Source organism: Hyaena hyaena, unplaced genomic scaffold, assembly GCF_003009895.1.
Source record: "Hyaena hyaena isolate Hyena2069 unplaced genomic scaffold, ASM300989v1 scaffold_339, whole genome shotgun sequence".
Lineage (NCBI taxonomy): Eukaryota > Metazoa > Chordata > Mammalia > Carnivora > Hyaenidae > Hyaena > Hyaena hyaena.
The window spans coordinates 216,657-233,040 of NW_024080971.1; the positions used below are offsets into that span (position 1 = coordinate 216,657).

The 16,384-nt window shown below is 38.0% G+C and overlaps 1 protein-coding gene across 1 annotated transcript in view; it reads right to left on the reverse strand.

Moving 5' to 3' along the window:
* Positions 1-16,384, reverse strand: part of CEP350 (centrosomal protein 350) — a 144,197-nt gene that overhangs the window by 69,698 nt on the left and 58,115 nt on the right. Inside the window, exons 15-21 of the mRNA XM_039249495.1 lie at positions 15,445-15,631; positions 12,835-13,055; positions 11,914-12,077; positions 7,459-7,569; positions 6,898-7,038; positions 4,821-4,957; positions 3,892-4,014 (exon numbers count right to left, since the gene is read on the reverse strand). Coding sequence (XP_039105426.1) covers positions 3,892-4,014; positions 4,821-4,957; positions 6,898-7,038; positions 7,459-7,569; positions 11,914-12,077; positions 12,835-13,055; positions 15,445-15,631 — 1,084 coding nt within the window. The remainder of the gene's footprint in view (positions 1-3,891; positions 4,015-4,820; positions 4,958-6,897; positions 7,039-7,458; positions 7,570-11,913; positions 12,078-12,834; positions 13,056-15,444; positions 15,632-16,384) is intronic.

The window sequence follows — 16,384 nt, forward strand, 5'->3', positions numbered from 1 at the left end:
GACAAATACCATATGTTTGCACGTATAGGAGGATTAGGAGGAACTTGACGGAGGACCAAGGGGGAGAAGAAGGGCGGAAATGGTGGGGGAAAGGGAGAGAGGCAAACCATGAGAGACTCTTGAATGCTGACAAAAACTGAGGACTGATGGATGTGGGGGGGAGGGGGGGATGGGCATGAAGGAGGGCACTTTGGGGATGAGCACTGAGTGTTATGTAAAAACTAATTTGACAATAAACTATTTGTAAAAAAAAATAATAATAATAAATAAATAAATAAATATACGTGGAGAGATAGAGCCAATCACAAGCTGTGTTTTGAGACCCTGTGCATGAGCTATCTCCTCTTCTAAAATGCCCTTCCTTCCCTGTCTGCCTAATGAACTACTAATTTAAGACTCAGTTCAAGTATCATTTCTGTGAAGTGCTTGTGGATACCTTTTCTCACTCCTAAGGAAGGTTTGGTCACCCCTGTATCTGTGTTTATACAATTTTCTTGTGCATGTTTCTAAAATACTATTTATCAGAATATTGTGCAATTATAGGTCTGGTTTAACAACGTTTTGAAAGTACAAATCCTATAATGCAGGAGATAATAAGTGCTTTTGAGTCAGAAGGATATGGGATTAACCTCAATTATTCCACTCAGCAGTTATGTACCAGTAATCACTCACTGAATAAACATGCAGCAGACTGCCAGCCTACTGTGTGCTAAATTCTAGGGATTGCAGTCCTCGTTAGGATGGCTATAATAAAAAAGAGGGGCACCTGGGTGGCTCAGTCAGTTAAGCATCCGACTTTGGCTCAGGTCTTATCTCACAGTTCATGGGTTCGAGCCCCATGTTGGGCTTTGTGCTGATAGCTAGCCTCAGAGCTCAGAGCCTGGAGCCTGTTTTGGCTTCTTTGGTTTCTGTGTCTCCCTCTCTCTCTGCTTCTCCCCAACTCATGCTCTGTCTCTCTCTCAAAAATGAATAAACATTTTAAAAAATTAATAAAAAAAAGACAATAACAAGTGCTGGTGAGGGTGTGAAAAAATTTATTCTCTCAGTGGGAATGTGAAGTGGAGCTGTTTTGGAAACAGTTTGTCAATTCTTCAAAAAGTTAATCAAAGCTATTATATGACCCAGTAATCTGTCTTCTAAGTGTATACCCAAAAGAAATCAAAATGTATGTCCACATAAAAACTTCTAAGTAAATGTACATAGCAGCAATATTTATAATAGCCAAAAAACAGGGGAGCCTGGGTGGCTCAGTTGGTTAAAACCAACTCTTGATTTCAGCTCAGGTCATGATCTCACAGCTCACGAGTTCAAGCCCCACCTCGTGCTTTGTGTTCTTAGTGCAGAACCTGATCCTCCGTCTCCCTCTCTCTCTGCCCTCTCTTGTTCATGTTCTCTCTCTCAAAAAACCACCACAACAATATGTAATAATCAAAAAGTGGAAGCAATCCAATGTCCATCAACTGTTGGTAAATAAAATGTGGGATATCCATGCAAGAGAATATTATTTTGCCACATAAAGGAATAACATACTAATACATGATAGATGAACCTTGAAAACATTATGCTAAGTCAAAGAAGCCAGTCACAAAGGACCACACATTGTATGATACCATTTATATGAAATGCCTAAAATAGACAAAATCCACAGAGAACAGAAATACAAAGCAGGTTAGTAGTTACCAGAGCCTAGAGAAGAGAGGGCATAAGGAGTGAATGCTAACAGCTGCTCTGAAAAACAGAGTGGAGGTTCCTCAAAAAATTAACAATAGAACTACCCTACGACCCAGCAATAGCACAGCTAGGAATTTCCCAAGGGATACAGGAGTGCTGATGCATAGGGACACATGTACCCCAATGTTCATAGCAGCACTTTCAACAACAGCCAAATCATGGAAAGAGCCTAAGTGTCCATCAATTGACGAATGGATCAAGAAGATGTGGAATATCTATACAATGGACTACTACTTGGCAATGAGAAAGAATGAAATCCTGCCATTTGCAGAAACGGGGATGAACTGGAGGGTATTACACTAAGTGTAATAAGTCAGTCAGGGAAAGACAGGTTTCAGGTTTTCACTCATATGTGGATCTTGAGAAACTTAACAGAAGACCATGGGAGAGGGGAAGGGGCAAAATTACTTACAAACAGGGAGGGAGGGAGGAAAAGCAAAAGAGACTCTTAAGTACAGAGAACAAACTAAGGGGTGATGGTGGGGCGGGGAAGTGGGGAAATGAGTGATGGGCATTGAGGAGGGCACCCGTTGGGATGAGCAGTGAGTGTTGTATGTAAGCAATGAATCTCAGGAATCTACCCTCAAACCAAGAGCTCACTGTATACACTGTACGTTAGCCAACTTGACAATAAATCATATTTAAAAAAAAAAAAAGTGACTGCTAATGGATACAGGACTTCTTTTGGGGGTGAAGGAAATGAAGAACTCAAAGAAGTTCTAGTCTAGTCTGTAACTGACAAATAAAGGACAGGATATAGAAGGCAGTAAAGGCTGTAACAGTTATTTTTGGAGTGCCATGGGAGAACACATAGAAGGCATATCTAGAGCAGACTGATTCTTAGAGGGGAAGGAAAAGTAAACTAAATGAAACAGAGGAAAGAAGGTCTAGAAAAAAGGTACATCATATGTAGTGGTAGAAAAGAGAGAGAGCATGGGTCTTTTAGAGAATCAAGTTAGAGTAGTTACAATCAGTGGAATACGAAGAAAAGGAAAATGCCAAGAGAAGGGCTGGTATGGACCGAAGTGTCAATAATAAAGGCACTTTCATGCTCTACTGAGTGGCCCTAAAGGAATACCGAAGGTTTCAAACGGTGGATAACAAATTGACTGCAAATTTTTAGAAAAATCACTGAGTTACCATGTGGTTGTTCAGAGACTGGGAAAAGGTAAGAGAACAGGGAAACCTGTTAGGAATCCCCTGCAGTTACCCGATGGACAGTGGACAGCCTAAATGAACAAAGTGTCAGTGAAGCTTAAAGTCACACAGCTTGAGAGAAAATAGCAGATACTTAATTTCCCACAATAATGTGTCTTAGTCTCATGACCTCATTTTTTTTTATGCTGCTTATTTTTGAGACAGAGAGACAGAGTACTATACTAGCGGGGGAGGGTTAGAGAGAGGGAGACACAGAATCCAAAGCAGGCTCTAGACTCTCAGCTGTCAGCACAAAGCCCAATGTAGGGCTCAAACCCACAAGCCATGAGATCATGACCTGAGCTGAAGTCGGATGCTTAACTGACTGAGCCAGCCAGGAGCCCCTCATGACTTAATTTTTTTAACTGAGGTTTTACTTTGACAATGTGGTATCCTACCTTGAGGAAGGCTAGTAAAGTGGCTTCAAAAATATTCTAATCCAAGGACAGAATTGAAAACCACAGATGTTAATACCATGCAAGAACCAATGAAAAGTATTCGGTCTTCTTTCATAATGATAAAAATTAGTACATACAGTAATGTCAAGAAATATGGATGTTAGCAAAGCAAAGCAAAGCATAATAAATATAGATGTTGGAGTCAGATAAACCAAGGTTCAATTCCTTGGTGTGCCACTATCTCTGTGACCTTCAGTGAGTTTCTAGCAACTTCATGAGCCTCTGTTCCCTACTATAAAATGAGGGCAATATCTGTTTTGGAAGGTGGTTAAAATTAAATGTAGGAAAAACAGACTTATGTAGTGTTTGTGCAATGTAGGCTCTCAAGGAATGCTAATTACATCACCACGGAACAACTATTTTATAAATCAGCTAATTTAATGGGGGAAGTCCGAACTTTGAAGAGGAAAACACTATTTCGTTTAAAGAAATGAGATGAAAAGTTAAAAAGAAAAAGCAATGTCTAAGCCATTTATCAGACTTCACTAAATCACACCGGTTTTACCTTCGATCATGATTCTTGTATCTTGATGACTCAGAATAACTATCATACGAAGAGGAATACTTCTGAGGCTTTGAGTCAAGGGTCCCTTCTTTACTCTGCGAGAGTGAAACAGATGGACTTTTCCTACAAAGACAATAAAAACTGATTAAACATTTAAAGTCTCTTATAAGAGAAGGGCTTTAAAAACCATTTAACATCAGTATGAGATAAAATCCTGAATAAACAGAAATTCTGAAATAACTATTACAAAGTATCTGAGAAAGGTATTCACACATAGAAAAGAGTATCTTCTGCTATGAGAAATAAACACAAATCACCCCAAGTATCAATAAATGTAAATAGAGACTTAAAAGCTATGAATTAAAGGTGGTCAAACCGTGGATGTGAAAAAGAGACACACAAACATGATCACATCACCCAGGCTGCCTAAAAAATTCTCGAGTGACTTTTCATGGCTCCTAGAATAAACCCCAAAACCCTGTAGGTCTGTAGTGCCCTACCATACCTGATACCCGCGGTATCTTCTACTCTCCCCTTGGTTTCTGCTTCCAGTTACTCTAGTCTTCCCTCACTTTCTCTTCCGAGCTTTGCATGTACTGACCTGCCTATTCTTTATCTCCTTTACCTCACTCACTCCTTTTTATTCACTAGATCTCCCCATACCTTTACTTCCTCAGGAAAACCTTCTTTGATGTCCTGTAACACCTAAGCTATTCAAATTCCTTTGTCACATATCTCAGGGACATATGTTCTCCTCTCTTGTAACACTTTAATTTAGGGTCAGTGTTAATTCACTCAAGTGAATATTTGATTACAATATCTACCTTCCCCACCACACTGTAGGTCCATAAATATATTCCCAATACCCACAACAGTGCCTGGGATATAGCAGATACTCGTTGCATATTTGTGAACGACTGAATATTAACCTATCTGCCTCAGCTCTGGTCCTCAGCTGTTTCACGAAGTCTGGAGTATGCTGCCGCTGGTGGTCATATAGCGTTGTCAGGGGAGCTCCTGAAGCTGTAATGGCATCTGAGATGTGAGTTCGAGTCAACTCTGCCATCTAAATAGGAACACACGCAGGGAGAAAAAAGTAAACATTAAAAAAAGGTAACATCACAGAAAACTGAGGAGCATAGTGTCTTTGAAAGACCACTGAATTGAGAGCAAGTTAGTTCTGCCATAATAGGTAAAATGCTGTGGGCGAGTCATTTAGACTCTTTTAGTCTCAAAAGCTTCCTTATAAAAATAGTTGGATGGACCACATGATTTCTAAGGTTTCATCCAGCTACAGCAATCTACGAATTAAGACAAAATCTTCAAGTCATATAATAAGCCATAGTAAACCAAAAATTAAATCTTCCTTCAAGGATCAATTCAATTACTACTTCTTATCTGTTTTCTGACCTACAGTGTGAAGTATTTTCCCTACTCTTAGCCACGGCTGCATCTGCTGCATGTATTACTCATTTGGTATTTATTCAATCACTGCCTTGACCACTTGAAGTGTTTTTGAAATCTTTGTTAATGTTGTCTAAAATTTTCTTAAAATATACTTATTTGCACAACCCCACAGTACCCAACACAGTAGGTTCATGGCTTTTTAATAACATCTACTTGCACTAAAAAATCCATGGATAACTCCTCCAAAATTGAACTACTAATAGTCTACTGTTGACTACAAGCCTTACCAATAACATAAACAGTTGATTAACACATATTTTGTATGTTATATATTATACACTGTATTCTTACAATAAAGCAAGCTAGAGAAAAGAAAATGTTTTGAAGAAAATCCTAAGGAAGAAAAATAACATTTAAAAAAAAATTTTTATGTCTTTATTTTGAGAGACAGAGAATGAGCGGGGGAGGGGCAGAGAGAGAGGTAGACACAGAATCTGAAGCAGGCACCAGGCTCTAAGCTGTCAGCAAAGAGCCTGACATGGGGCTCGAACCCACGGACTGTGGGATCATGGCCTGAGCCGAAGTTGGAAGCTTAACCGACTGAGCTACCCAGGCGCCCCGAAAAATTACATTTATAGTACCATACTGTATTTATCAAAAAAATTTGCAGTTGACCTTTACAGTTCAAATCCAGGTTGTTCAAGAGTCAACTGTATTCTTTCTTTTTTAAAGTTTGTGTATTTACTTATTTATTGAGGGGGGTGGCAAGAGGAGGGGGAAGTGGGGGAGACAGAGAGAGAATCCCAAGCAGGCTCCAAAACAGCGCAGAGCCTGACACCGGGCTTGATCCCACAAACCACAAGATCATGACCTGGGCCAAAATCAAGAGTCAGACGGCCAACCAAATGGGTCAACCAGGTGCCCTAAGAGTCAACTGTATTCTATTTCTTGATTATGGTGGTGTTTACAGGGATGAGTAGATAGCTAAGACATAGAAATAGATAGATATGGTATCTAAATCTGTTTGACAAATATATCTATATATGTGTCAAAACTCATCAAATTATACTTAAAGTGGATATATTTTGTTTGTAAATTCTACATCATAAAATCAATATATATATATTTTAAAGATATTCTGTATGTATGTATGTATGTATGTATGCATGTATGTGAGAAAGAGAGAGTAGGGGAAAGGCAGAAGAAGAGGGAGAAAGAAAGGATCTTAAGCAGGCTCCAAGTCCAGCATGGAGCCTGATGCGGGGCTCCATCTCACGACAGCGAGACTGTGACTGAGCTGAAATCAAGAGTCAGACACTTAACCAACTGAGCCACCCATGCCTTATAAAATTAATATATTTTTTATAAGCTTACTCAAGGGCAGACATTTAGAGTTTCTCCATCTTTCTTTCCAGCCTCTATATCATTCACATGTACAACATACTTCAATAAATGGAGCCTCTTAATTCAATAGTATGTGGCTTCCACTGAAAGTCACTGATTTAAAGTATGTATTTGTTAGATGTTAGAAACCCATTACTGTGAAGACCACATTCACTCAGCATGACTGAAAAGAAAAGGGTTCTCAATAGCTCTCACTTCACAGATTTGGCGAGCTGCGTCTGTGGTGAGGCGAGCAGTCTCTGTCTGCTGAGCGGCTATTTTACAAGTTGCTTCCTGCAGGACTTCGGTTACTTCCCGCTGTGATCTGACCACCTGCTGTAATGATTCCGCATGGACCTGAAAACAAAAAGGAGTACAAAAAGAGCTTATGTTATGTTATGCCACAGTCTCTCCCCACCCCAAATTAGCTTTAATTTGTAAAATTGTATCATGGATCAAATGTTACCTGGATTTCCTGTCTTAAAATCTAGAGTCTTAAAATCACTGCTGGTGTTTAATTTTTAACTCCAGTGTTCACGGGTTGATGTTTCTTTAAACAAGTAACTACTATGTACCTCAGTTGCCACTTCTCCAAATTGGGGATAAATCCTGACTACTTTATTTCACGGGAATCAAATGACATAATATTACCCCATATGGCATAATATACAAAAGCATTATTTTTTTTTACTCCTGTATAATTAAAAGAATACTAACATCATTTCAAAGACACAAATTTAGGTATAAAGAACCAGTACCTGCTGTAAAAATAAGTACCTGAGCTGCTTTGTTTCGGGTTTCCTCTAATTGTCTCTGACACTCCAGAGCTTCTTGTTCAGCCTTCAGTTTCAAAAGGGCCAAGTCTCTTTCATGGCGTTGCTGCTGTGCCTTCAAAACAAAAAAATGATCAACTATTAATTCTAAGATGCTAAGCTATGTTCACATGGTGACTATATCACACGTAATGCTATTTTCCTAACACAAATTTTTTGAAGCAAACAATGAGAACGTAAAGCAAAGACAGCAAACAGGATGGACACAAATCAGTTATCATTTATCAAAGTACTTAATGACCATTTACTGTGTGTCAAATAATGTAGTAATATAAAAAATTTCCAAGGCACACAGGACTACGAACTCATACTAAAAAAAAGCTGGCTTGAAAGCAAAAGTGATTGTACCTAACTCTTCAGAAGGGATTAAAATGTCCTATGTGTAAAAATAAAGATAACACTTCACATCTCAGAATTTTATGATTCCTTTATTTTGGCTTTGAAGAAGTTTCATAAAAATGTCCCAGAAAAGGTCTCCTTCTCACCAGGACCCTTCGTTTCCAAAACTCCATACAACGCTATCTATAAACTTCTATTTTTTCATTTCTTCTGGACTAGTACTAAATATAAGTTTTCTAAAGGTGGTAAGGCTGTATATAAAGTTATATAATGCCTTGCACAAATATGAAAGCCCACAATTATAATTATAGTCCTAAAATGGTAGAATATCTCAATTCTTCTTTGGATTTCTAGGTAAGCATGGCTATGAGGTCATTTCCCCAATCCAATGATTTTTAACCAAGGTGTTACAAGTCCCTCCCCATTCTCCTGAAGGGAACACCTGGAAATGTCTGGAGAGGTTTTGCTGTCATGACTGGACACAACTACTGTTATTTGTTGGGAGAGATGCAGGAATACTGAACTTCTTGCAAAGTATGGGACAATTCCACATAAAAAACAGTCTTTAGGTATTTGGTGAGGAACAATTACAAAATAAAATTGGAAAATAAAATTGGTGGCTCAGTAGGTTAAGTGACCAACTCTTTTTTTTTTTTTTTAAGATATATTTTTTTAAATATTTTATTTATTTCTAGGAGAGAGAGAGACAGCGTGAGCAGGGGAGGGTCAGAGAGAGAGGGAGTCACAGACTCTGAAACAGGCTCCAGGCTCTGAACTGGCAGTCAGCACAGAGCCTGACACGGGGCTTGAACCCACGAACCGCGAGATCATGACCTAAGCGAAAGTCGGATGCTTAACCGACTAAGTCACCCAGGTGCCCCGTTAAGCGACCAACTCTTGATTTGGGGTCGGGTCATGATCTTGCAGTTTGTGAGTTTGAGCCCCACATTGGGCTCTGTACTGACGGTGAAGAGCCTGCTTGGGATTCTCGTTCCTCTCTCTGCCCCTCCTATGTTATCTCTCTCTCTCGTTCTCTCTCTCTCTCTCAAAATAAGTAAAATAAACTTTAAAAACTTTTTCTAAATGTGTAAGAAAATTACATTGCTGAAATATTTTTAAAGCCTAAATAGACAGAGATATCACATTCATGAATTTAAAAACACCATAGTGGGGCACCTGGATGGCTCAGTCGGATAAGTGTCCAACTCTGGCTCAGGTCATGATCTCGTAGTTCGTGAGTTCGAGCCCCGTGTCAGGTTCTGACAGTGCAGAGCCTGGAGCCTGCTTCAGGTTCTGTGTCTCTGTCTCTCTCTCTCTCTCTCTGCCCCTCCCTGCTCACATTTTGTCTCTCTCTCTCTCTCAAAAATAAACATTGAAAAAAAATTTTTTTTAAATGCCATACTGTTAAGATGTAAAGTCAACCCCAAACTAATCTATAGGTTCTTTTTTTAAAAATTTTTTGAAAATACCATTTAATAATGTGGGCTTACATTTGAGATGTCTAGATTTTCTTGGAAATCATCTATAGATTTATTGCCATTCAAATCAAAATCATACAAGGCCTTTTTTTCTTTTCTATTTTTTGTGTGTGTAAACTGATAAACTGATTCTCAAAGTTATATAGAAGTGCAAAAAAAAAAAAAAAAAAAAACTAAAATAGCCAAAATCATCTTGAGAAAGAACAAAGTTGAAGTAATTACACTCTGATTTCACGACTCACTCAGGATGGTGCTGGACTTAAGGATAGACAAATAGATCAATGGCAAAGAACAGAGTCCAGAAACAGACCTACATATAAGTGACTACTTAATTGTTGATAAAAGTGCCAAGGTAATTTAAGTCTTTTTAAGAATATAGTGATGAAACAACCAAAAATCTATATGGAGGAAAAGATAAACTTTGGTCCCTTCTTCACACCCATAATTAACTTGAGAGGGTTCACACACTTAAATTATAAAAGCCAAAACTGTAATGCTTTTCGGAAAAACATAAAAGAATATTTTTATGACAGTATCTTAATATCTTAGGTAGACAAAAATTTCTTAGAAAACAAGAGGCACTACCATAAAAGAAAAAAATTAAAAACTAGATTCATTAAAATTAAAATATTCTGGCGGCGCCTAGGTGGCTTAGTCGGTTAAGCGTCCGACTTCAGCTTGAGTCACGATCTCACAGTTTGTGATTTCGAGCCTCACATTCGGCTTTATGCTGATAGCTCAGAATCTGAAGCCTGCTTCAGATTCTGTGTTTCCCCCTCTCTCTGCCCCTCCCATGCTCATGCTCTGTCTCTCTGTGTCTCTCAATAAGAAATAAAAACACTAAAAAATTTTTCTTAAAACTTAAAATATTCTGCACTTCAAAAAATACAGTTTAAAAATGAAAAGGCAAAACAAAAAAATTTTTTTTAATTAAAAGGAAAGCCAAGGACTGGGAAACAGTATTTGAAATATATCTGAAAAGGACTTGTTTCTAGAATACATAAAGAACTTCTACAACTCAGTAATTAAAAGATACACAACCCTATTATGAAATAGGCAAAAAATCTGATTATTCACAAAAGAGGATGTAAGAATGCAATAAATACACAAAAGGATCATCAACCTGTCAGTCATAAAAGAAACGCAAATTAAAAGCACACCGAGGTACTACTTCACTCTCACTAGGATGCCCAGAGGAGCAAACGGCAGCAGGGACAGGGGGCTGCTCCAGCAGAGTCAGACGCTGCTACTACTACTTTGGAAACCAGTACGACAGACTCACAGAAAGGTAAACATACACTTTCACTTGAAGCAATTACACGCCTGGGTATTAAAGCAAGAAAAATGAAAACATAGGAATACAGAGTTATAAAAAATATTCACAGCAGGAATACTTATAATAGCCCCACACTGGAAGTAATACAAACGTACATCAACAAAAGAAGGGATAAACAAACTGTATGACACCAATCAATGGAATATTACTCAGCCCAAAGTCAACACGAGCAAAACAATGGGTACTACATGGATGAATCTTGAAAACATTGTCATATAAAATAAGCAAAGACACAACAGAGCACAAAGTAGATTTCCTTTATATGAAGTTTTAAACCAGGCAAAAAAAAAAAAAAAAGGCACCGTGATCAGGAATCAGAACAGTAACTGTCTCCAGGAGAGGGATTAACTGAAAAGGACCGTGAGTGAACTTTCTCAAGTGACAGAAGTATTCTATATTTTGATTAGGGTAGTAGTTACATTGATCAAAACCAATCAAGCTATGCAACACTTAAAATCTGTATATTTTATTATGTTGTAAATACTGTTTTGTTTTTTTTTTTTAAAGATAACACACAGAACTTCCAGTAGGAACACTACGTAGACCTTTATCAGATTTTTATTCGCTAAGGAGAAGTCCACATTATCCTGGCTTTACCAAATACCTGGACCTCACAAACTTTTCTTTCTGGCACAAATAAAACATTAAAAACAAAAACAAAAATAAAAAGTCATCTCTGACTTGTCAGTGAAAAAAAACAATCCTGAGAGCTGTCTGATTAGCTGCTTTTCACAGTCATTAGAAAACTAGAGAATGAGGAAAATAAAGTATTTCAGAGAGAGTGACTGAATTATGTTCTGTTGCCAAATATCAGGGGCGCCTGGGTGGCTTAGTCGGTTAAGCGTCCGACTTTCGCTTAGGTCATGATCTCGGGGTTCGTGGGTTCGAGCCCCGCGTCGGGCTCTGTGCTGACTGCCAGCTCAGAGCCTGGAGCCTGTTTCAGTCTGTGACTCCCTCTCTCTCTGACCCTCCCCTGCTCACGCTGTCTCTCTCTCTCCTAGAAATAAATAAAAACATTAAAAAAAAAAAAATCAAATATCAGATGCTGAATTTTCTTTTTAGTTCTTTGTGTCATAGTTTTCCCAGGGTTATTTATAGGTGATGTATGACACACTATTTTTTTCTACTTGCCAGGTTAAAGTTTTGTGTGTTGTTGCTATCATTGTCGTCTACCTCATCACTGGAACTATTTTAAATAGAAAAGAGAAAGAACACAGAAAACTAAAGAAGAAAACTCCACAAATACCTTTATGATCTGAGCCAGAGACACGCTCTCCTGCTGAGCAAGTGATATGCCTCGGACTCGTTCCACATCGGACAGCTGGCGCACTGACTCCTCAATGGCACTCAAGTAACTGAGTTCTGCCGCCATCCGATGCTGGAGGCCAGCAGGAGAAAAGCGCTTAGAACCTGGAAGGCATAAATAACTGTCAAATGGAAAAGTTCACGTGAAACAATATCTCAGATTTCTGGTATTCACTGCTCATTATAAGGGCCAAAAAGAGGGCGCCTGGGTGGCTTCGTTGGTTGAGCTTCAGACTCTTGATTTCGGTTCAGGTCGTAATCCGAGTCGTGGGATTGAGCCCCATGTGGGGCTTTGCGCTGAGCATGGAGTGTGCTTAATTAAGATTCTCTCTCTCAGGCAAACCATGAGAGACTCTTGAATGCTGACAAAAACTGAGGACTGATGGATGTGGGGGTGGGGGGGATGGGCATGGAGGAGGGCACTTTGGGGATGAGCACTGAGTGTTATGTAGAAACTAATTTGACAATAAACTATTTGTAAAAAAAAAAAAAAAAAAAAAAAAGATTCTCTCTCTCACCCTCTGTCCCTCTCCCCTACTCTCGCTCTCTCTTTCTCTCTCAAAAATTAAATAAATAAGAACCAAAAAGAGTATGCTTTCCATTGTAGGAAAGACAGTGGCTTAGTAATAATAACACAACGTACATTTTTCAGGTGTGTTTTGACTAACACTGGTAAAATGGGAAAAATCACTACTTTGAATCTGTCATGCTTTTCAGTACTTCTTTTCCTGCATAGTTTTTATTACTTCAAAAAGTAATCGCATTCACTTGAGATAACATTTCCCTAAGGTTCGATTGAAAGAACAAGGGTTTTAAGGGGAAAAAATGGTATTTTAAATCACGACTACATGGCTCTACTTGCCTGGTGCCGAGGCCATCTCTGAGGGCGTTCTGCTGGCAGAAGGGTTCATATCAGTAAAAGGTGCATTAGGCTTAAAGCCTGTTCCAGATGAAGGCATTATTACCGAGGATTTAGATCTTTCTAATGAAGTTCCTGGAAGGTCAAACTGCAACAATTTCTGGGAACTTGGAGACAGGGGAGAAGTTGGAGTTTTCTGAGATCTTCCCTTGTCTGATGAGACACTAGAAGTTTTGTTTTATAAAGACGTTAGAGAAAGGAAACTACTTCAAGAACCAGCTAAACAACTCATAAGAACAGCATGCATTACATTCTGTATTTAAACACTGGCTTTTAAAGGCTGTGGTTCAGGTTTCCGATCATTCAACAGAGTCGCCATGCTGAGTAAACGACCAGGAGTCCATCTCTAACTGCTAGATCTGCAGAGGTGAAGGAGCTAGGCACAAACCCTGCCCAAAATGACAGAACACAAAGGAGCCTCAAGTGAACTGGCACTTAACTCTTTCCTCTACAATGTTCATGCATAATGAATCACTTATTACAGTGGAGGCAGAGCCTTCTAAAATACTTAGACCTTACACAGCAATAAAATTATGGCTATGTATAAAAGGTAAAGTCAGCCTGTCTTATAAAAATGTCTTAAAATATCTCTGAAAGAGAATGAAGCATCATTTTGTATTAAAAATTAAATGACAAACTTCTCTTTTGTTATTCCTCTTAACCCAGAGTCACAGCATATATATATGTACTTCATGTATATTCATTTGTTCCCATCCACCTTTTAATGCTAAAGTTCTTTCCTGTACTTTCTAACATGAAGTAATCCCTCATAAGCAGTCTAACTAGAATTAACTCTCAAGGTATTTATTTCAACAGAAGGCACAGGTCTAGTCCCAGTGAGACATTAGGCTCATATTAAAGTTACTATTTCTCATAACAAGCACTAAACATTCATTTATTGAATAAATTACTTAAGGTACTCTATAAAGCATGTTAGCACATTAACAATTTTCTAACATAGTATACAAGTTTACTTTTAGCTTTAATAAAGATAGTTTTCAAAGGTAGGCATTTCTCTTATACCCAACACATAAATATTTGAATTAAAGTGGTCTTAAGAGGTACTCACTTGTTTACAGTGACCTTTAATTTACTACTGATGATTTAGAGAAATACTATTACCAATAGTGACAACTTCATTCATGGAAGATAAAAAGAGTTTTATTTCTTCTAATAGATTTCCAAGAAAGAATTATAACACAATATCCAAACCAAGTCCTCTGCCTGAATTTTTATTTAGTTTTATAAGCTGAATTTTTTTTTTTAATGTTTTATTTATTTCTAGGAGAGAGAGACAGCGTGAGTAGGGGAGGGTCAGAGAGAGATGGAGTCACAGACTGAAACAGGCTCCAGGCTCCGAGCTGGCAGTCAGCACAGAGCCCGACGCGGGGCTCGAACCCACAAACCGCGAGATCATGACCTAAGCAAAAGTCGGAAAGTCGACGCTTAACCGACTAAGCCACCCAGGCGCCCCTATAAGCTGAATTTTTTATTTGCTCTGCAGAGAAGATTTACCTAGACTAGTATTTCCAAAACTATGTTTCCAATCATATTAACAAGTTTCCCCCAAAATAAAAAGAACAAAAAGCTAAAGAGCTTGGGGACAGAAAGTAACTACAGCAAAATAAGCTAAGAAAAAAATGGGTTAAATGAGTTTTTAAAAATCTGGACACTTCTGGGGCGCCTGGGTAGCTCAGTTGGTTGAGTGTGGATTCCTGATTTTGGCTCAGGTCATGATCTCAGAGTTGTGAGATCGAGTCCAGTGTCGGACTCCACACTAAGTGTGGAATCTTCTTAAGATCCCACATTCTTTCCATCTCCCCCTGCTCCTCCCCTGCTCACACACATCTACGTATCCACTCTTTCTCTCTCCCTCTCAAAAAAAAAAAGCCACATGGGTAAAAGAATAGAAACTGTACATGAAGCAATAACTGAAGGTCATTTGTACCCAACAGGTTAAATGTATACTATAGCATATTAAAAAGACGAAAAAAGAGTATGTAAACTCTGTAATCAATGGAAAAGTGAGATCCTTGAGTTATCAAGGAAGTTGAGCAGGAGAGAAAAGTTTGAAGAAGAAATAAACAATGAGACGAAAGGATGCTAAGTAATTGTGTTGAAAGAGAAAAAGAACACAGACGAGAAAAACCATGAGTGTATGGACCAAGGAAATGAGATAGTTTGTGACAGCATAGTGAAACACTTCAAGTAACGCGGAGTTCATGGGAGTTCATCTGCAGAGTACCTGTGAGCTCGCAGAGTACCCTAAGGAGAGCAGTTGCTTGTTCAAAGGATGAGTCAACATAACAACTGTGGCAATAGCATTTAAAATAGAAAGGTGGATTGTGCATAGAGGAAGAGTACTCCTTAGAGAGGCTATCATAGTTTAGGTGAGAGATGACCATATTCTAAAATATAAAGACCCAGACTATGAACCAAACCACAAAGTCTATTCAGAAAATACAGTAATTTATTGAATGGATTCTTTGAACATCAAGGATATTGTAACTTTAATGAAGTATGATTTACAGTATAAAACATATATTACTTTACCTCACAGAATGCCCAGAAAGATCCTCTAAAATGCTATCAGTGTCAAGCGTCTGCTCATAATCTTTAACAGAAAGTTTGCTACTGGGCCCAGATTTCTTTCCTTGGTGAGAGCCACGTTCTGAGCCAGAGTGCACTTTCTCCTCATCAAGAAGTGAGTTCTGAACATTTCCAGTGAGTGAATCCAGCCCTGTAAAGCAAATTTCTTATAAAGCTGATTCCCAATGTTAGAAGCTTCTGAGAAACAACTGATACCTAGATTTCAATAAAGTAATAAAATATACAGATCAGAACATTTAAAAATTAGCTTATTTTTAAAAGTTATTTTTCACATATAAAATGAAGTAGTCCATCCTTCTGCTTCCATTTAAGGAGACTGAAGTTTCTTCCATTAATATCCCCCACTTGCTGTTAAAAAAGAAAGTGTTCCTTAAACTATTTGTAAAAAAAAAAAAAAAAAAAAAAGTGTTCTTAAATGGTTAAAAGAAAAAAAAAGCATATTATGCAAGAATGAGGTACTACACTGTCCCTATGAAAAAGTAACCAAAAAGAAGTTTTTTAAGGATAAAACCCAGAAGTGGGAGAAAAATGGTATCAATGCCAAATAAACTACACAATCATTGTGAAGAACTTTATGACAAGAACCACATAGCCAGATTCATAAAACTGGTCATATTCTCTCAGAATAATCTTACTTCACGGAGTATCTTAAGTAGATTATTGAAATAAACAAAAATTATGCATGATACTCAGTGTATAACTTTAAAATTTTTAAATTTCAACCTAAACCTCCAACAACTAAAGAGTTGTCTAAATTACATAGATAATAGTAACTTGTACATTTAAAATACACTTTGTAATTTAAAAGGCATTCCACATGTTACTTTATAGCTCTTACGTCTTATGAACTGAATACCATCTGCTCAATTTACTGAAGAGGTAA